The 23,293-nt window shown below is 39.2% G+C and overlaps 1 protein-coding gene across 20 annotated transcripts in view; it reads left to right on the forward strand.

Annotated features, from left to right (window-relative positions):
* LOC149799947 (uncharacterized) overlaps positions 1-23,293 on the forward strand; it is a 120,508-nt gene that overhangs the window by 89,658 nt on the left and 7,557 nt on the right. For all 20 annotated transcript variants that reach the window (XM_089959420.1, XM_089959419.1, XM_089959421.1 and 17 more), the window contains 2 exons: positions 15,371-15,484; positions 21,959-22,072. In XM_089959420.1, coding sequence (XP_089815546.1) covers positions 15,371-15,484; positions 21,959-22,072 — 228 coding nt within the window. The remainder of the gene's footprint in view (positions 1-15,370; positions 15,485-21,958; positions 22,073-23,293) is intronic.

Consider the following 23,293-nt stretch of genomic DNA (forward strand, 5'->3'; position numbering starts at 1 on the left):
GAGTACTTGGAGACGTTGATCACACCAAGAATTTCTCCGTTGATGACCCCAAGAACTTCTCCAGTGGCAGGACCCTCCAATTTAGTGGCAATGGCTGCTGCTCACAAAGTACCTTCTCTCAAAATCAAAGTCCAAGAAAAATCGGGCATATTACAAAGTTTACTGGATTTGTCCAAGCAAGAACTGGCTCGATTTAGTCCGTTACGTACCCCTGCACGACGTGTCATGCCTGCCCTGAAGTTGATACGACGTAAAGACAATCAGTGGCGACGCGTTCCAGTATGAAAAAGGCCTGTGACCAAGTAGGGTATCAGTGTTTTGGTGCTCCTGAAGATGTCACCCTCCAGAAAACATCCCTCTTCTAAAGAACCCCAAGGAAAGAAAAGGAAAGGACTGCCTCCTCGTTTAGTCAAACATGGGGACATGTTATCTGTCCTGTCCAAAGCTTCTCCACCCCTACGAAAAAACTCATTCAATCGGCCTCCAAAGAGGTCATCGATACCGTGTGCGAATGTTGTTTGAACGTCTTGAAAGGCACGATCCCTTTGTCCAAACACCAGAAACAATGCTTAGGCAAACATCGTCACGTTCTTTGCCAAATGGTTCAAAAGAAAATTCCCCTTCGTCAAAAGAAGACGATGTTGGTCCAACGTGGAGGCATTTTACCCTCTTGTTAGGCCCCTTACTGAAAGGAGTCATGGGAACCATGTTGGGAGGACTGGTGGGAGCAAGATAAAAGGCCATCTTAAGTCCCAAGATCTCAGAATCGATCCCTGACAACCCCATGGAAGGACGAAAACTAGCTTTAGTGCCTTACAAACGATGGATGGGATACCATCGTTGGCAAGAACAACGCACCCCGCATTTACCTCCCAATCCCAATTTGAGCGAGATGTCCCAGTTACAACACGAATTGCAGTCCTTGATGGATCGCCTAGATTTGTCCGAAACAGAAAAATCGCAAAAGTACGGTCAACTCTTGCAACGACTGCAACTCTTTCACCAGAGAGCTTTAGACGAAACTGCTCTACCCACTCTGAAAGATTTTAAGACCTTGATGAAAAGTCCAGCACCATCATTACTACCACCACCACCACTACTACCATCCCCAGGGGTTACCAGAGATGCTACCCCACGAAGACCTGAGGAAGAAGAGATGCGAGAAATGTTTCAAACACCGTCAGCAGCTCCCATTTCAAGTAAGATTGCAGCATCCTTGTTGACCCCGTCCCCCATACCCCAACGAGAAGAAATGAAAGCTTGGGTTAAAAAGATGATGTCCACTCCTCCTTCGACAGAAGTGAAAAAGAAAGAATGGAAACCAGAAGTGAAAAAAGAAAAGAAGACCAAAGCCATTCCATTGCCACCTCCACCACCACTACCTTCGACTTCTACTCCCGTAGCCCATCGGACACGTAAATCCGTTTCTAAACCACCCTTTCGACCCACCCAAAGTAGCATCACCGAAGAGTGGGTGACTTATTAACACACAAACAAACACAAAAATGGAAAAAGTCTTAGCCAGCATTTACTACGATCCCTCCCATCCTGCAGGTTACGCAGGAGTTCAAAAATTGTATCGTGCTGCCAAAACTCGACTGAAAAGTCTCCGTTTACCTCAAGTGCAACGATGGTTACAAGAACAAGCTACCTACACTTTACACAAACCCATTCGACGCAAGTTTGCCAGAAGTCGCACCCGAGTGGAAGGCATCGATCATCAATGGCAAGCCGATTTAGCCGATGTCTCTCATTTGACCAGCTACAATCGTGGCTACAAATATTTGTTTTGTGTCATCGACGTCTTTTCCAAATTTCCATGGGTCGTACCCTTGACTTCCAAATCGAGCAACGAGTTAGTTCGAGCCCTACAACGAGTGTTGAAACGAAGTGGTCGTCACCCTCTTCGATGGCAAACGGACAAAGGTACCGAATTTCTGAACCAAGCTTTCCAAAAAGAATTAAAGAAACGTGACATTCATTTTTTTACCACCGAGAATCCCGAAACCAAAGCCAGCATCGTGGAACGTTTTCAACGCACTTTGAAAGAATGCATGTGGAAATATTTTACGCATCACCACACTCTGAAGTACATCGACATCTTACCTTACCTGGTGCAAGCGTACAACCAATCTTACCATCGAAGCATTGGACGTGCCCCGCAAGAAGTGACTCCCGACAATGAAGTGCTGGTGTTTGAGCGCCTGTTTGGTACGTCCCCGACGAGGGCTGTCCGCAAGAAAAGTGGAGACTTGACCGTAGGAGATTTGGTGCGCATTGGCAAAACCAAACGCACTTTCGACAAAGGTTACTTACCTAACTGGACGACCGAATTGTTTCGTGTCACTGGACGAGTGCATGGCCGTCATCCTGCCGTCTATAAATTGGAAGACATGAACGGAGAAGTGCTGAAAGGAACGTTTTATTTGCCCGAGTTACAACGTGTCACCAAAAAAGAAGACGACGTGTACGACATCGAAAGCATTCTCGAACGCAGAACCCGTAAAGTGGGCAAACGACGTGTCAAAGAAGTCAAAGTACGTTGGAAAGGATATCCACCCAGTTTTGATTCTTGGATCGACGCTTCGCAAGTCATCGACTATAAAAAGAAGTGACCATCATGCCCTTTCACACAGACGCAGCTACGTCGACCACTCCTTCACCCAGTTCTTCTGTGCAAGATTTACAAAAACAACCCTTGTGGGTGTGGTATGGAGAACGTGTGCCTAAAACGCAAATCGTCTTTTTCTGCCAAATCTTCGTGGTGTATTGTGTCATCGGGGCAGCCATTGCCAATTTGAGTTTGCAACAAGGAGACAAACAATTGTGGACGATTTTATTGAGCAGTTGCATCGGTTACCTGCTTCCCAATCCCTCCCTGAAATTCGGAACCTTGTGTCCAGTGCCAGTGTCAGTCACCACTCCAACAACAACAATAACCCCATTTTGAGCGGAGACTCGCCTCGGACGTCCAGTAGCCCCTCGGACAGCCACAGAACTCTGGAATTATGAGTCACCAAAACCAATTTTACTTAACCTTACCCAGTGACAGTTCCATGGAGGTGTTTCCCAAGAACACGTTGTGCTGTTACACGGCCAAATTACCTCAGGCCATCCCATTAGATCACGAAGCCCACTGGGAAGTGGCTTTAGTAGAAATCATTCACCCGACAAAAGTCCTCAATGTCCTTCCCAATCAAAATTTTTTTGATGTGGAAATTTATGACGAGCAAATGCAACAGTACTTGGATACCCATGGCAAATATGACAAGAAAACCCCTGGCACAAAAAAATCAAAAGTACACCACCTATCACTTGTTCATTCCCCCAGGCTATTATTTTACTGATCAACAGTTGGTGAGCACCATAGATTCCAGATTTATTGTGTTGTTTCTTTGGAAAGTGTCAAAAAAAGTGTCACCATGGAATACCACAAAGCAGCTCGTCGCTTCTTGATGAAATTTGACGTGAGTAAAATCGTATCCATTTTATTTTGTCCTCAATTGTTTGACATGTTGGGCGGAGACATGGACATGAGAATGGCCATGCTCAAGAAAAACGGATTGCCAGTCGTTTACGACAACGAGTCTTTTAGCAAGTTATTTCGTGCCCCGGTAGAACTGAACCAAGGACTGAATTTGATGTTTGTGTACTCCGATGTGGTGGAGTACAACGTGGTGGGACACACCTCAGTACCGTTACTGCGTGTCATTCCTTTCAAAGTGGATTCTGCCACGATCGCTGACGAGGAAGGTGGAAACATTTATCACGTCCACCGCGAATTTGTAAATCCTCATTATTTGCCTGTCAGTAAGTCTTATTTGGACACGGTCAACATTGCTATAAAAGGAGATCTGGGACAAAATATTCCATTCACCAAAAGAAAAGTCACGGTGAAACTCCATTTTCGAAAACGGTTCTCTCACGACTCGTAAGTCATGTATCCAGTGTACCGAGGGGTTGCTCGACAGCGAGGACACGGTTTAGGAGATATGTTAAAATCGGCCTTTCGTTCGGTGGCCCCAGTCTTGAAACCGATGGTGACACGCGGATTGCACGTCTTGAAAGATGCGGCATTGACGCAAGGCAAATAATTTCTCCAAAATGTCATCATCGACAAACAAAACCCTAAAGAAGCCTTCATGACGGCTGGCAAAAATGTCTTGCTGCAAACGGGCAAAGACCTTTTGGGCCGATGAGAAACACCTATAAATGCCCTGTACGCTACCGAGTCAGGCATTCAGCAAGGACAAGGCAGAAAGAGACGACGAAGAAAACACCCTTTCACCAGACTTCACACTTCTAAAGCTAGAAAGACAAAGAAAAGAAGAACTGTTCGAGACTTAGACGTTTTCGATTATTAAAGTATTGAGACACAGAAAAAAATGATGCACCGAGAATCTTGCGCTTGTTCCAAGTCGGAACTGGATCTGTTTGCCATGCCCTCACCATGATGACCATGCAAGAATCCCAGTGGGTGGAATTTCACCCCGTCTCCTCTTTGACAGCCTCAGCTCCCATCGAGTTTGAAATCAAAGGACAGCCCGAAGATTACATCGATCTGAATAGCAGTTACTTGTACCTGAAAGTCAAAGTTGTCGATAGGACAATTCGCCCCTAGATGGCGATGAGGTAATAGCTCCCGTCAACAATTTCATGCATTCCTTGTTCAGTGGAGTGGACTTGTACTTGAATAACAAACTAGTCAGTAGCAGCATGGATACTTACCCTTATCGTACCTACCTGGAAAATCTCTTGACGTACGGAATAGACGCCAAGAACACCCATCTCGATGCCTGTGTGGTATGGGAAGCTGACGATCCGGGCGAATTTGAAACATTCGAAACTGATACAAAAAAAAACCCACACAATGCGGGATTTGTAGAACGAAGAGACAAAATCAAAGACGGACAGAGTTTAGAACTGATGGATCGTTTGCATTTGGACATGTGGTTGCAAGAGAAATATTTGCTGAATGGGGTGAATGTTCGCCTGAGACTGAATCGTAGCAGTGCCGCTTTCCATTTGATAGGTACTACTGCTTGCAAAACTGTCATCGAGGAAGCCAGGCTCTACGTACGACGCGTGGAAGTGTTACCTAAAGTGGGTAACGACATCAGTCAGACGTTGAGCAGAACGACCACTAAGTATCCGATACGACGCGTGGAAGTGATAACATTCACCATTCCTACGGGGCAACGATCCATGATCGAAGATCATCTGTTCCAAGGCCAGCTACCCAAACGTTTGATCCTTGGTATCGTCGAGAATGCAGCCTTCAACGGAGCTTTGGCTAAAAATCCTTTCTACTTTCATCACTTTAACGTGTCCAACATCGAAGTCAGTCGCGATGGCAAGACCTTGTGTACCCGACCTTTCGAACCTAACTTTGACAAGAAAAATTACTTGAGGTCGTACTTGTCCCTATACGAAGCCACTGGACAGTTAGGAACCAACACCAGTCACGGTATTTCGTACGACGATTACGCAGGAGGCTATGCTTTGTGGACTTTTGATTGCACTCCAGACCAAGGCAGCGACGAGGGACATTTCCACCCTATAAAATCGGGCCAGATTCGTGTGGAAATTCAGTTTACTACAAATCTACCAGACACGGTAAACGTCATCCTGTATGCAGAATTCGACAATACCATAGAAATCAACAGTTTGAGAGAAGTTATTCTAGATTATTAGAAGCCATGGAAGACTGTTATCCCTCTTTACCTAGTGGAGAAACTTTGGAGATGGAATGTGAGGAGACCGTGGAAGGAGAATCCCAAGACAAAGACGATGAAGTTATGATGAAGTCAAGATGGCCAGAACAAGAAGCCCATTTAGTCTCCTGTTTTGCCAAACACTTGGTCGAAAAAATGACGGAATTGATCAAGAAAAATTGCTATGGATGTCAAAACGATCATCCCAGTCAAATTCAACACGATAAATGCCTGATGCTGAGTCAAGAAGAAAAATTGGACGAGTATCTGGACGAAGCTTGGAGTCTCATCTTGGACGAAGTCGTGTTGCATCAGTGGTATAAAGACTTGCGTGAACATTCTTGTCCACCATTAACCACTCAAGAGATCGATCGTATCGAAGCTGTCCTGAATCAGAGTGGGGAGACGAAACGAAGAAACGGTTATTTGTCAGACATTTTCAAGCAAGAAGTCAGGATCGAATTGATGACTTATTATTACCTGTGAAGAAGAAAACACACAAATCAATGGATACCTGGGAACTTTGTTACCTTTTGAACCACAGCTCGTATACTGCTTCTTGGAATCCTGTCGTCTGTGCTAAAGATGAACTGCCTCATCGCAAACCTCAAGACCATCTAGCTTATGTGATCAACACGGACGACAGTCATCTCCCAGGAACCCACTGGGTAGCCGTCTACTTTCCTCAAGAAGGATGTGTGGAATATTTCGATTCGTACGGATTGCCCCCTTTGGAAGACGATATCATTGACTTTATGAGAAGAAATGCTCAGACCACCCGATTCAATAATGTGAAATTACAAGGCACAGATTCCTTGGTGTGTGGACAATATTGTGTGTATTTTCTGCATCATCGCAGCCTGGGCTATTCCTTAGAACATTTAGTGACTCATTTTGATCCTCGTTCTTCTTCAAGAAACGATGTGAAAGTAGATCAATGGTTTTGGAAGCTAGGAAACGTAGTGTCCATCAATGGCCTAATGACTTCCAACAGTGGAAATCACAATTTCATTCACAACGTTGTCAGCCCTGTCCAAAATAATGTGTAAATTGAAAAAAATGTTTGTGATTTGAAAAAAAAATGTTTGTTGTTATATTGTTGGATTATTGTTAAAAATGTTAGAGTTGTTGGTTAGTGTTAAGTGATTTTGAATTAAATAATGTTGTGTTTTGAAAAAAATGCCTTTGTCTTTTGTTTGGCTATAAGAATGTTGATTCATGCTCTTTGACTTCTCTCTATCCCTCTCATGACACTCATTGAACGTTGCGGCTCGAAAACCGTAGAGGGATGTTTTCCTTCACGTCCGCGCTTTGACTTTAAGAACCGGGGCAGTTTCCAGTCTAACCATCCATTGCCGACTCATCCTCCTACGAAGATGTGCTCCAAACTAGCTAAGCTAAACGAAGCCTACGTGAATTTGCATAGGGTCAGACACAGTCTGATACCGAAGCCAGAAGAGATAGAGAATGTGAGAATGTTAAAAGTCACTGAAGACCTGATAGAAGAGCTCTTCAGAGAAGAAGTGAACAGGGAGAAAGAAGAATGGACAGAGAAGTATAGACTTCAGAGACAACAGCAACAGCAACAACAACAACAGCAGCAGCAGCAGCAGGAACCTGAACCTGACAGAGGCTTTGTCGATTGTCGTATCGACACCAAAGAGTTCTTCTTCTCTTTCCGAAGAAGCAGACCTATCGTCAGAAAGTCTATCCTCAGAGGACGTCGCATTCTTAGAAACTAAAAGATTGCCATAGCAAACAAAAAAACAGCCCTTTTCAGGGATACCCAATACTCTAGAAAAGAAATAGTAATCGATTTGCCAATGTGTGTATGTAGAGTAGTGTAAATATAAACACTGACTCTTTTTCCTTGTGTGAGTGTGTAAGTTTATGTATATGATTGTGTGTTAATAAGCGCTAGCATAGGTTAGTGTGGATAGTAGCTTATTGGGATTTGATTTTAATGATTTGGGTGTGTGTGGATGGTAAATTTTGGGTTAGTTTATTGATGGTTAGCGTATGTGAATAGTAGATGATATGAAATGAGAAAAGTAGGGGATGTTTTCCTTCACGTCCGCGCGTTTTAAGTAATGATCTAGGTAAGATCAATTTTGTTTTGGGGGATGTTTTCCATCACGTCCGCGCTTTCACTATAAGAACCCACAGTATTCGTCGTTCGCACCATTCTAAGGAATAAAAAAAGAAGATGGAAGTGTCCCAAATGTTCATTGATTTAAGGCATGTTTATTTTTGGATGGTGGATGGTGAATATGGAGTTGAAAGGATTGAAAGAGATTGGAGGTTAAGAACCAGTGTGCACTACGTGAACGAACTAAAATTAGCCAGGGAGATGATAGAAGGATTAATTGAAGAAGAAGTGAAGAGACTGAGAGGGCTAAGAAATCCCCCTTATGTCAGAGTGGGGATATTAAAAGAGGCCTTGGAGAAGGTAGAAGAAGTAAGAAGGTTTTTGGAAGAGATAGAAAAAAGGTCAGAGTGGCCCTTTGTCAAAAGGAGTGTTGAAAGATTGACAAAAGGGGAAGAAAAGATGAGAAAGGTGATAGATGAAGAAGTGGAGAAAATAAAGAACAGGTGGGCAAAAGATAGAAAAGAAGAAGAAAATAGGAATAAAAAGGAAGAACTAGAGAAACTGAACGCTAACTGGATAAAAATCCAACAGAAGTTCCGAGCCATGGGTCACTCGGACTGGATACCGGAAAATGAAAAGAAGGAGAAGAAAGGAATGATGGAAAAAATAAGGGAATGGATAAAGAAGTGGAGGAGTTAGAAGAAGAAGAAGAAGAAGAAACCCAAAGGCCCTTTTCAGGGCCACCCACATCTCTAGAAAAGAGATCGACTTTCAATTGCCTACCCTTTTTTATTTTTTTATTTTATTTTTATTTTATTTTTATTTCTTTTATTTTTTAAAAACAAAAAAATAGAGACCCTCCTTGTTTCAATTTTCGCCTGTTCCCTTTCCATAGACCCATCAGGTCGGGACCTTATTAAAATAGGGTCCCGACCCTGTTCCATTTTCAATTTCCCTTGAGGCTAGAGTTGCCCATCATTTTTTCCCATGTTCAATTTCCCTTGAGGCTAGGTTTGCCCATGATTTTTTCCCATGTTAAATTTCCATTGAGGCTAGGTTTGCCCAAGGGGTCCTGTAATGCTAATTTCCATTGAGGCTAGGGTGCCCCTGTTAATACCATCTTGTAAGTCTTTGGTATGACTCGGCCTGGGATCGAACCCACAACCTCCCGCTTCCGAGGCGGATGCTCAAACCACTAGGCCACGGAAGTGGTCTTTTAACAGCGGTAATAGAGGCCTTGATAAGTTTTATATCTCCAGCTCACAGCCGTAATTTGATTAATTAAGAATGTCGTTTGCTGATAGCACCGCTTTAAAATCTTACGCTTGCCCAATACTTTGAAAATAACTACTAGCGTATGTGTGTGTATTTATATGTATGTGTGTGAATGTGTGTGTGTATGTGTGTGTATATGTGTGTGTGATTTGGATTTTTAACGTAGCTTTTTTTATTAAATTCAGTCCTTTAGTTACAATGTCTGCAGTGTGGCAGTTAATAGTAATGTCTAGCAATGGGACATCATGCTGCAGACACGTAGCATGATGTACCGTCTAGTCACATTATCCTGACACCATGCTGACCAGTCCTAGCACTAACCTCTTAATGCTGAGCACCTAGCAATGCACCTGTTCATACCCATTTGATAAGTCTTTGGTACGGGGCTCGAACCAGCGACCTCTAGCGTCCGTGGCGGACGTTCGATATACTAGGCCAGCGGAGTGATCCCCAAATAAATACGAAAACACATTATAGCAACACTATTTTTATATGCACCAATGTGCATTTAAAAGAATTAAAGATTTGGAGTATGTTACCATATTTTGCATGCTTCTTTTTATTTTGAAGGGTATAAAACTCTAATCCAAAGTGTCACGTGAATTTTAAAAGATACATTGCCATGGTTTCCCTTATTTCAACCCGTGCCTTTAGAACCTTGGACAACGTTACAGTTTTGCAGCTGACTTACATCACCGAGATTAACATTCAAATTAAGAACCGACTTTATGAGAGACAATGGTTTTTCATTATATGGCAATTTTAACATCTTTCATGCAGATACGTTACCAACAGAAACGTTACCAACAGACACGTTACCAACAGATACGTTCCGAACACACACGTTTCTTTGAAATTGTATGTGAAGTGTAGAAAGGCTCTTGTTGTGATACAAACGTTTGTCGAGCTAACGTAGGTGGAAAGGTGGGACAAGCTTTAGTTTTTGTTTTTTTCTGGATGATTCGGCATCAACAGTTTCATTACAGATTTGTTTACAGTCTTTCGTTGCAGACAGTCATATAATCTATCTTTTAAGGTTTTGTTTCAAGTTTTCGTTTCCTTTTTTTTAAATTAGCTTTTTATTGATTATGTTCATGCACGGGTTGATTCATTATGAAGCGAATGCAATGAACCCTTTGATAAATTTTGTTCACACTTGGAATGATTCACTGTAAAGCAGACACAATACATACTGAAAGTACATGTCCCATTCATCCTATAATAAAATGAAACCAAATTTTGCTTACAGTTTTAGTTAGAATGTTTCTGTTTGCAAAACTACTTGGTGGAATTGGTATGACAATTACGAAGTAAAGACAAACAATTTTGATATAGACTGCGGCATCATGCAGGCAAAATCGTTGTTATAGGCAGGTGTTCCTTTGGTTAGTATACACGAGGAATACTTGTAAGAGACAAAGATACAGGAGGATCAGACGAGAAAGATGGTTTTGTCACATTCTAATATGTGTATGGTTTAATTGCCAATATAAAACACCGGAGCAAGATGGTTCTATTCCGCCCCACACGTGACCTTATCCTAACGTGTGGATTATTTTGAATTTCTTCTGCAACTATAATGCACACAAAAAAAGTAATCTTCCCGATTCCCATCACCACTTCAATTTTCTTTAACAATACTCAAGATTAACAATAATCAAGATTAACAGTAACTGCAAGACATTTACATATTTAAATGAGTGATTGACGTTAGGTGTCCGGCAAACAGGTCATTACCCATTTATCGACCAAGTCTTAAATATTGCTGTTTAGTCAATATTTCGAGTTTAAAATGCCGTTGATGTAATTGTTAATGGTTTTACACATTCATATTCTAATTATAAGTTCTGAAGAGTAAATCAATTCTAGATCAAGGTAAATCGAGGATTATTATTCATGATTTTTTTTCTGTCTCAGATAATCATAGGAATAAAAGTCGACTTTATTTTTTACCTTTACGCATCTGTATCATTGCAAAAATTATCTGTAGTACACAATTAGAAAGCTGTCTTTTGCTGGTACCATAGTCGTTTTGAACCACTGTTATTTGCAGGCTAAACATATTTTTTTAAATACCATCGAACGTTTGCCTTGAATTTTTCAGTGTAAGCTTATCTTTTGTGCTTAAGCTGAAGAGATTCTCAGTGGGTGATTTACTGTTTGAAACTTACAATTGTATGAACAAAACGACCTTTTGACTTTGACTCTCGGTTTTCATTCAGAAATGTGAGATAAAAGATATTAATGTGTAGGATAGGAAAATTCCACTGTTGGATCAACATTGTGCAGCAAACACGGTGCTTTGCCAAACTTCTGACTCACAAGTGGAATCTTTCTATCCTACACCAATGCATATGAAAGGATCTATATTTTTATACTACCAACACATAATATTTGGGAACATATCTAAGAAATCGATGATGAGCTTTGAAAGCCTTTCAGTGATACACAATTTTTCAAAGTAATTTCTTGGGATTTAATTAATTGATATTGTAATATGTGTCAAGCATCGTCTTTTAATTGAAGCTATTTACCCACTGAGGCGTTTTCTTTCTCTACCAACTCTTGTACAGCATTGTTGCATTAACTTAACAACGCAAAAAGAACTGCACCAAATTAAAATCCCAAAACTTAAACAAACTTTAAAAAAAATTGGAACTACGCGCAAATTCTGATATTTTCTTTTCATAATTTGGAAATTGTTACAAGTTTTACTTTCTTAAAATATTATGTTATGGTAAAGTGATATACATGTACGTTAGTCTCAATAATAAGTCCATTGTTGCAAATTGTTTTAAGATATACCAATTTCATATTAGGTGACAACAAGTGCATAGAAACGTCAGTAAATATTGCGACCAGAAGTCTGTGTTTTAGAACAAATATTGCTCGTTTATATGTTTTGACAACCACACTTCATTTGACCTCTTGGTTACATCAAAAATGGGTATGACTGACCCAGGGTCTAATATAAGTTGCATATCTATATTCCCTTTTTCCTGACCACTGTTTGGTCATAGGAGTGGATATCTTGGGTGTTCCCAAAAAAATGGTATAAGAACTACGTCATTTCAGAGTAAAAATAAACCCAGAGGCCAAACAGCTTTCCAAGACCACGTAACGTATATATTGTTACTGTACGGATGTCTCAATAGTTCCTAGTTAGGACCCAAGTGATATGTTCTGGGGAAGCGATGGGAGTACGAAGAGACCTATTAATTAATGTCAGGATCATACGAATTTAGATGTTGTTTTTTTTTTTTTTATTTCAAATGAAGGTATATATGTGTACGGGATGGGGATCTTAATCTAGTCCAAATTATAATCCAGGGGCCATGTGTTTGTTCTGGAATTATGGATTGATTCACTCTGTATGTTGCTTATAGGGTGGGGATCTCACTAGTTCCAATGTATATCCAGGGACGATTGAATCCCGGGGGATAAGGATAGACCTAGTTTTCAATGTCATATGCGTATCTAAACTTTCCTAAATTATATCGTTCATAGTTTGCCCATAATTGTCAGTACGATGTACAAAACAAAATGTCACTGTAAAATACGTACTGCCAGTAATTGCACCTTGTCAGCACAGGGTTGTCTATATATGTGTCTTAAAATGTAGCAGAAGATATGAGGCAGACGAGCAGACAGAGACGATCACGTGCTCTCAGGCTCTTTTACACAAGTTGGAATAAATATAACAAATAAACAAAAAATCACAAAATTGCCAAATTCTCCACATAAGCTCGATTTCGTTGAAGTTCGCTCTTTTGCGGAAATATCTGCAAATGTGGTCAACTTCTATATTTGTTTTAAATTCTCATACAGTATCAGTGAGTCTACGCATCCCGTGCGTACGTGCATTAGTTCATGCTTGTAACGTGTCTGACTGAATCCTCATCATCAAGAGGTAAAGGTTTTCTAATGCTATGATGTGATTGTACGTGCATCTATATTTTGCATAATAATATTCTCGCGGTGTGAATGATTCCATACTTTTCCGCAATGCACACATTGAAAATGAGTCCATCGACATTGTTCCATGTATTCTATTCTTATGCGCATATGCGTCGGGGTCCAAAGAGGACTTTTGATATGTCCAAGATTTGTAATCTAAAGGTTTCTTAGTTTAGAGGACCGCACAGATTACTGAGTGACTTATGTATTTCCGATACAACAATATTATGGATATTGACGAATGTGAAACCATCATTTGTGAAAATGTTGGCAAATGCCTTAACACACAGGGATCATACAGGTGCCTTTGAAAAAATGGTTGGACGCGATTAAGGTGTGAGGGAAGTAAGCAATATGTTGCTAGAAATTTGCGAGTTACTATTAGCAATACCACAAATTTGTACTTTATATGTCAAAAGTAAGCCATCTAGCATCTACTTAGTGACTGGTTATGTTCACAATTTGTTACGAACAGTGTACGTAAGTACTGAAAATAAACATCTCTGTTGATCGCTCCATTCACACTTCATCAATGTTGTATCTATTTAATACCTATGCGGCTATATGTTAGAACTGTTACGCACACTGGTAATTTCATGTATTGCACAGTGATTAGAATCGACGCTTCCTCATCAGACGTGGATCGTACATCAACGGCTGACGGTTAGTTTTCTGCCAGCCTTGTAATTCACGTCCACGAATTTTTAGTAAATCATCAAATCAATCGTCACATTTAGAATCATGGGTATTAAAGTTAGAAGCAATATGTTCCGATTGAAGTTTTACATCTTCATAAATGCGAAACCTGGAGTATGATTGGTGAAAGGAAATGTCAGTGAAACACTGACATCGTATTGGCGTTCATCAGATCTCCATTATGCCAAAGGTCTCGACTGCACATAATGGTGTCGTGCATGGTACGACAAACAGAATGGCATACAATCCCAACATGTGCGTGCGTGTGTGCGATGTGGATTTTTAACGTAGCTTTAACAATGTTTCAGTCATATCGCTACGATGTCTGCAGTATGGCAGTTTATAGTGATGTCAAGCACTGGGGCATCATGCCGCAGACATGTAGCATCATGTCCCATCCAGTCACATTATCCTGACACAAGGCCGACCAGTCCCAACACTAACCTCTTAATGATGGACAGCTGTTAGGACCATTTGTATACGTCTTTTTTATGAATTTGCCAGTAAGGGCACACTCACTACCTAGGCCATCGGAGCGTTAAATCCAATTATGTGATGTCCGAAGGAGATGAAAGTGTTATTGTCATCTACACTTGTTATTCCATTATTTTAGTTTGCTTTTTGTTGTAATGATTACAAAAAAGTAATCATGATATCGATGCGTATTAGTATCAGCAGTTCTAGTTCTATATACAACTCTATTTATGCGTCAAATCCATATCTAGTATATGAAGCCTTCTAATTAGAATTAGTCATCGAAGTGAGTTCCTTTCTAGTATTTTACTGTATTTGTTTGTATTATCTTTTTTGACTGTTTATATCATTTGAAATATTTTTGCACAACAAATAATATGGAATTAGCGTAATAATCCAAACATGTATATGTACCAATAGAATCGCAGTGTTTGTGATGAATGTTTGGCCTGCAAACGTGATCTGATCATAATGCAATATTATTAACATTAAAGACATACAAGCACGCAAACCTTAAGAAATGGAGAAACATTTGCAGTTTTATTACAGAATAATTATTAGAATATTTACTTTTTGGTGGAGGTTGCAGACCAATGAAACGAGTATTTGCCAATAATTACCGAACATTTGTAATTCGATTTTAAATTAGAATGTACTCAATCTTAACACGAAGACTCTTGGTGCGATGAAAATATCTAGAGGAATTATGAGCCATTACCTAACTGGGCATGCTTAACGTATTGTTTACATACAAGGGGTCAAGTTGAATAATTTGCGGTATTTCATTAAAGATCAAAGATCAAAGAAAGTCATTACAGATTCATTCTATTCGATGTTCTTTTAAGAATGATAAATGAAAATGTTAGCTGGACTTTTTTCAGATCACTATGTCCCAAAATGACACACACACACACACACACACACACACACAAACATATATATATATATATATATATATATATATATATATATATATATATATATATATATATATATATATATATATATATATATCCAGACTTCACAACCTTTACTAATTGAAAACTACTTACACGTCTTTCATACCCCATCTCTCTCTCTCTCTCTCTCTCTCTCTCTCCTTTATAATCATGTGTGCAACAGTTAAGCGTGAGAAGTAATATTCATGCTATATTTGTCTTCTCAGATGTAGACGAATGTTTGGTGACACCCTGTAGATTCGATGGCACCTGTCATAACAGTAACGGTTCTTACACCTGCATATGCCAAGATGGATTCAGCGGAGACAGGTGCGACACAGGTAAATATAAAGATATCTACGAATTTGTAAAACATAAAAATTGTGCCTTTTCACAAAGCTTCGAAAAATGATTTTTAAAAGCTGTAAAAATACACGAATTCATGGTATTCAGTCAGCCAATAGACTAATTGGTAAGTCCCTAACGACTGCATTACTAACATAGTAAGTGAATGCAAATTTAAAAACAATACATCCAGAGTTATGTTATTTTATAAACCATGTAATTATACAATGAAATGTAGTTTTGAACCATACCTAGATGCCCTATTTAACAATTATAGAACATGTAGGTACTGTATCCTTTTAATTACAATCATAATTAAATTGCAGTTATTGAAATACATATAAGATGAGTACATCCGCAAACTTGATAAGTTTTTAAGCGTATTTCCACTGAATACATGCGCAAACATCACTCAGTTTTTAAATGCATGTTAATTGAATACATCCGTAAACTTGAGACATTGTCAAGTTCATTTCAAATGAATACTTGCACACACATGAGACGGTTCTGAAGTTTGTTTAAACTGAATACGACCGCAAACTTGAGACGTTTCATTAATTCCACGTTTACACTGCTGGAAATTTACAGTCATGTATGATGAAGATGGTATTTGTTAATTCCATCAATGATGGCATAATAAGCTGCTATACAACGAAATATGCAGAGTTCGAACTGTTGTTACCCTGACTATGAAAAGCCCTTGGATTCAAAACCATAAATATTTCAAAACTGGGTTTGATCCAAAAATGGATTTCTATTTCCAATATCTTCCCGCAAATACAACTGCTTTTTCTGCCTAAAATTATGATATTTTCATATGACTGTCCGTTTCCAAGAATGTGATGACAGCTTTTACTGTCTGTTTCCAAAGGTGTGATGACAACATTTACTGTCTGTTTCCAAGAGTGTGATGACAACTTTTACTGTCTGCTTCCAAGAGTGTGATGACAGCTTTTACTGTCTGTTTCCAAAGGTGTGATGACAACTTTTACTGTCTGTTTCCAAGAGTGTGATGACAGTTTTCACTGTCTGTTCCCAAGAATGTGATGACAATTTTTACTGTCTGTTTCCAAAGGTGTGATGACACCTTTTACTGTCTGTTTCCAAGAGTGTGATGACACCTTTTATTGTCTGTTTCCAAGAGTGTGATGACACCTTTTACTGTCTGTTTCCAAGAGTGTGATGACACCTTTTACTGTCTGTTTCCAAGAGTGTGATGACAGTTTTTACTGTCTGTTTCCAAAAGTGTGATGACAGGTTTTACTGTCTGTTTCCAAAAGTGTGATGACACCTTTTACTGTCTGTTTCCAACAGTGTGATGACAGTTTTTACTGTCTGTTTCCAAGAGTGTGATGACACCTTTTACTGTATGTTTCCAAGAGTGTGATGACACCTTTTTCTCTGTTTCCAAGAGTGTGATGACAGCATTAACTGTCTGTTTCCAAGACTATGATGACACCTTTTACTCTGTTTCCAAGAGTGTGATGACAGTTTTTACTGTCTGTTTCCAAGAATGTGATGACAGCTTTTAGTGTCTGTTTCCAAGAATGTGATGACAGCTTTCACTGTCTGTTTCCAGGAATGTGATGACAGTTCTTATTGTCTGTTTCCAAGAATGTGATGACACCTTTTACTGTCTGTTTCCAAGAGTATGATGACAGTTTTTACTGTCTGTTCCCAAGAATGTGATGACAAGAGTGTGACGACAGTTTTAACTGTCTGTTTCCAAGAGTGTGATGACACCTTTTGCTGTCTGTTTCCAAGAGTGTGATGACAGTTTTTACTGTCTGTTTCCAAGAGTGTGATGACAGCTTTTACTGTCTGTTTCCAACAGTGTGATGACACCTGTTACTGTCTGTTTCCAAGAGTATGATGACACCTTTTACTGTCTGTTTCCAAGAGTGTGATGACAGTTTTTACTGTCTGTTTCCAAGAGTGTGATGACACCTTTTCCTGTATGTTTCCAAGAGTGTGATAACACCTTTTACTGTCTGTTTCCAAGAGTGCGATGACACCATTTACTGTCTGTTTCCAAGAGTGTGATGACACCTTTTATTGTCTGTTTCCAAGAGTGTGATGACACCTTTTACTGTCTGTTTCCAAGAGTGTGATGACAGTATTTAGTGTCTGTTTCCAAGAGTGTGATGACAGGTTTTACTGTCTGTTTCCAAAAGTGTGATGACACCTTTTACTGTCTGTTTCCAACAGTGTGATGACACCTTTAACTGTCTGTTTCCAAGAATGTGATGACAGTTTTTACTGTTTGCTTCCAAGAGTGTGATGACACCTTGTACTGTCTGTTCCCAAGAATGTGATGACAGTTTTTACTGTCTGTTTCCAAGAGTGTGATGACAGTTTTTACTGTCTGTTTCCAAGAGTGTGATGACACATTTTACTGTCTGTTTCCAAGAGTGTGACGACAGTTTTTACTGTCTGTTTCCAAGAGTTTGATGACAGTTTTTACTGTCTGTTTCCAAGAGTGTGATGACACCTGTTACTGTCTGTTTCCAACAGTGTGATGACACCTTTTACTGTCTGATTCCCAGAGTGTGATGACACCTTTAACTGTCTGTTTATAAGAGTGTGATGACAGTTTTTACTGTCTGTTTCCAAGAGTGTGATGACACCTTTTACTGTATGTTTCCAAGAGTGTGATGACACCTTTTACTATGTTTCCAAGAGTGTGATGACAGTATTAACTGTCTGTTTCCAAGAGTATGATGACACCTTTTACTCTGTTTCCAAGAGTGTGATGACAGTTTTTACTGTCTGTTTCCAAGAGTGTGATGACAAGAGTGTGATGACAGTTTTTACTGTCTGTTTCCAAGAATGTGATGACAGCTTTTAGTGTCTGTTTCCAATAATGTGATGACAGCTTTTACTGTCTGTTTCCAGGAATGTGATGACAGATTTTACTGTCTGTTTCCAAGAATGTGATGACACATTTTACTGTCTGTTTCCAAGTGTGTGATGACAGTTTTTACTGTCTGTTTCCAAGAATGTGATGACGAGAGTGTGACGACAGTTCTTACTGTCTGTTTCCAAGAGTGTGATGACAACTTTTACTGTCTGTTTCCAAGAGTGTGATGACAACTTTTGCTGTCTGTTTCCAAGAGTGTGATGACAGTTTTTACTGTCTGTTTCCAAGAGTGTGATGACAGCTTTTACTGTCTGTTTCCAAGAGTGTGATGACACCTGTTACTGTCTGTTTCCAACAGTGTGATGACACCTTTTACTGTCTGTTTCCAAGAGTGTGATGACAGTTTTTACTGTCTGTTTCCAAGACTGTGATGACACCTTTTCCTGTATGTTTCCAAGAGTGGGATGACACCTTTTACTGTCTGTTTCCAAGAGTGTGATGACACCTTTTACTGTCTGTTTCCAAGAGTGTGATGACACCTTTTACTGTCTGTTTCCAAGAGTGTGATGACACCTTTTATTGTCTGTTTCCAAGAGTGTGATGACACCTTTTACTGTCTGTTTCCAAGAGTGTGATGACACCTTTTACTGTATGTTTCCAAGAGCGTGATGACAGTTTTTACTGTTTCCAAGAGTGTGATGACAGGTTTTACTGTCTGTTTCCAAAAGTGTGATGACACCTGTTACTGTCTGTTTCCAAGAGTGTGATGACACCTTTAACTGTCTGTTTCCAAGAGTGTGATGACACCTTTTACTGTCTGTTTCCAAGAGTGTGATGACAGTTTTTACTGTCTGTTTCCAAGAGTGTGATGACACCTTTTACTGTCTCTTTCCAAGAGTGTGATGACACCTTTTACTATGTTTCCAAGAGTGTGATGACAGTTCTTACTGTCTGTTTCCAAGAGTGTGATGACACCTTTTTCTGTCTGTTTCCAAGAGTGTGATGACACCTTTAGCTGTCTGTTTCCAAAAGAGTGTGATGACAGTTTTTACTGTCTGTTTCCAAGAGTGTGATGACAGGTTTTACTGTCTGTTTCCATTAGTGTGATGACACCTTTTACTGTCTGTTTCCTAGAGTGTGATTATACCTTTTACTCTGTTTCCAAGAGTGTGATTGCAGCATTAACTGTCTGTTTCCAAGAGTGTGATGACACCTTTTACCCAGTTTCCAAGAGTATGATGACACCTTTTACTGTCGGTTTCCAAGAGTGTGATGACACCTTTTACTCCGTTTCCAAGAGTTTGATGACACCTTTTACTCCGTTTCCAAGAATGTGATGACAGCTTTTACTGTCCGTTTCCAAGAGTGTGATGACACCTTTTACTGTCTGTTTCCAAGAGTATGATGACACCTTTTACTGTCTGTTTCCAAGAGTGTGATGACAGTTTTTACTGTCTGTTTCCAAGAGTGTGATTACAAGAGTGTGACGACAGTTTTTGCTGTCTGTTTCCAAGAATGTGATGACAGCTTTTACTGTCTGTTTCCAAGAATGTGATGACAGCTTTTACTGTCTGTTTCCAAGAATGTGATGACACCTTTTACTGTCTGTTTCCAAGAGTGTGATGGCAGTTTTTACTGTCTGTTTCCAAGAATGTGATGACAAGAGTGTGACGACAGTTTTTACTGTCTGTTTCCAAGAGTGTGATGACAGATTTTACTGTCTGTTTTCAAGAATGTGATGACAGCTTTTACTGTCTGTTTCCAAGAATGTGATGACAGTTTTACTGTCTGTTTCCAAGTGTGTTATGACAGTTTTTACTGTCTGTTTCCATGAATGTGATGACAGCATTAACTGTCTGTTTCCAAGAGTGTGATAACAGTTTTTACTGTCTGTTTCCAAGAATGTGATGACAGCATTTACTGTCTGTTTCCAAGAGTGTGACTACAGCTTTTACTGTCTGTTTCCAAAGGTGTGATGACAGCTTTTACCATAAATGTATTACCTTAAGTAGGTGATTGCAAAGGATAAAGATCCAAATCTATTTATAAAACAAACACCACACAAATATGAAATTATGCGCAAAGTGTGAATTTTTATAAGTTCTGGAAATTATCCTTAATTTGTTCTTTCATAAAATATTATTTTTATGCTAAAATGGTATATATATGTATGTATGTATATATATATATATATATATATATATATATATATATATATATATATATATATATATATATATATATATATATATATATATATATAACTTAATTATATCAAACTGTTTAAAGTGCATTGACAGCAAGAGCAGAAAAATATAGGTGAAGTAAATTAACATAAGTCTCTTTGTAGAACACACACAAGTCTGGACAACCACCCTCGACAGTCTCTTTGTTATATTCCTTATATAGAAGACTGTCCAAGTGTCTGATGTGAAATGCATATGTGTAGTTTTTGTTAATGTCCACTGTATAGTTATATGAGTGGAAATTTTTATAATTTTTAAGTTTTGACAATTGAGCAAAGTTCTGTATTTGAGGGCGGCTTGGTAGTTTAGACACAGGAACCAATATTAGAATATCTGAATTCTTCGTGTAAATCTCCAGTAATTGCAAATATGGTTGTATGACGGGCATATCACTAATTTCCAAGTTGTGACACAGGAGCTAAGTTCGAGCCCTGAGGTTAAAGATTGACAGAGGGGCCAATATTGTTTTTTCATGTCCAGTAAGTTGAGGATCTAGCTCCTGTCTAACTTAACACTCATTTGCTTAGTTCATAGGGTCAGGATAGACCCAATAAACAAAATTCGATACATTTCTATTCGTATTTTATATCTGAAAAGTTGTATTCATCATTGTCTGTTCCATGTAAAACCTTCATTAGAAATATAAAACGAGATTAATTACACATGTTTACACCTGGATTACTAAATATTTGTCTAACACTGAAGGAGAAGATAGCATGACGGAAGCACATACACAATATCCCAGACGCTTTTGATAAAGCGTGGGATTAAATATAACAAATGATGAACACAACTTCAACATTGCCCTGTTCACCACAAATCTTTTAACTCATTGCAAAAGCGATCGTTCGTGGAATATCCACAAATCTGATCAACTTCTACTTACATTTTCAAATTGCGACCAATATGAGAGTAAGGTACCAGCAGCATCATTGGGTCGGTGGTTCTTACCGGGTTTTCCCGTGTTCTTCCTCTATACTGTACCGCCATGTATAGCCTATAATGCGTTCAGAAACGGCGTTGAATCCAAAACAAACACACACAAAAAAAAGACAACAACAACAAGAACAACAGTTTTCAATTGCCTCACAATAATCTGAAAGTGCGTGCATTTGTTCATGTGTGCATATTGTCTTATTTATATCGTTATTATATGGTTGAACGCAATATTGCTGATTCCATATTGTTCAGTAATCGACGAATCTAATATGATTTCTGAGTATTGGTCAATGTATTTTGTAACTATGTGCATGTCTGTCGTGGAAATTTGTTACTTCCATGATTTGTAGTCATAGGGTTTCTTTTAATAAATGACTACATAATTTGAAAGTGATTAGTCTAATTCCGGTACCACTATATTTCAGATGTCGACGAATGTAAAACCATTATTTGTGAAAATGGTGGCCAATGCATCAACACCCAGGGTTCGTACATGTGCCTTTGCAAACATGGCTGGACGGGCTTCACCTGCGAGGAAGGTGAGCAAGTTTTCATTGAAAGCCACACTTTTTATAAACACTGTCTATTCAATAAATATGGTCTTACTCCAAATGCGTTTCGTACGTTCACACCCTAAATTATAATATTACTTATAAATAGAGATCTCACGTCTTTACCAGTACAATCGAGGACGATTTTCCAGTTTTGTTTTTCGTCACTGTGAGAAAATGCATTTGAACTTTCCCTTGAAGAAAAATATTGGTCTCACGGCAGAATAATGGGTCACTTTACGGATTGGAAGAATTTTTATCGGTCCTATTGCAAGGACGTTTATATATTCTACGAAAGAATAATCAGTATTTTCAGCATACATCAAGCCTTTGTGATCAGTAATTGCTTTTCTTTCGATCATTAATTGCTTTTCTTTCGAACCCTATAGTGACCACTGTGTCCATCCGTCTGTCCGTCAAGCTGTTTACCGCATGATAACAACTGGGAACGGTGAAATATTAGCCAACATTTGGTATGCAGCATTGTGATTAGCTCCGAATAAATTCTGCTTTCTGTGTCATTGTGTTATTATTTCAGGGAGGTTTGGTCCCTGATTACCTTTTTTCTTAGGTTGTGTTTCTACAGATTAGCAAAGATTACTGCATTCTAACCCTAACATGGCATGCACTTATATAGTGATAAGATCTGGAGTAAGACTGGCTTTATCAAATCCACGACATCGACCACATGAGTTATGCTACGCTAATTCGTCTTGGCATTGCTTACCTCAACATTGTGGAATTGCGCCATATTTTACAGGCTATTTTATGTTCTTGATACCTCGAATCAATACGAGTTCTATCGTTATGCAGTATTACTTAAATGGATTGTGGCCCCTGATTTCCTGTTCCTTTTACCTTAATTTATATACCATAATATTACTTTAAAATGCTCGAGTTCAGTTAGATTTCTCATGCATCTTTATTCTAACGGGACCTTGAATTGGATTTCTTTCTAGCAATCTATGCCGTTCAGAAGATTTGTTTCCCCCTGAATATCTGTTCCGCTGATCCACTGGCTTTAGTTGTCCAGCACAAAGTCCTCTGTATAAAGCACTGCCATCGCAAATTGTTGTGAGCGGAGCCATTTTTGAAGTAACCTTCGCTAGTAGTCACAAAAGGCACTATGTTTTCTGTTAAAACAGATCGTTATCAAATGTCTTTGACATAAAACCAAAGAGACATGTGGATGAATTTGCCTAAACACTT

This window comes from Sinohyriopsis cumingii, chromosome 5 (genome assembly GCF_028554795.1).
Source record: "Sinohyriopsis cumingii isolate HCF-2022 chromosome 5, ASM2855479v2, whole genome shotgun sequence".
Classification (NCBI taxonomy): domain Eukaryota; kingdom Metazoa; phylum Mollusca; class Bivalvia; order Unionida; family Unionidae; genus Sinohyriopsis; species Sinohyriopsis cumingii.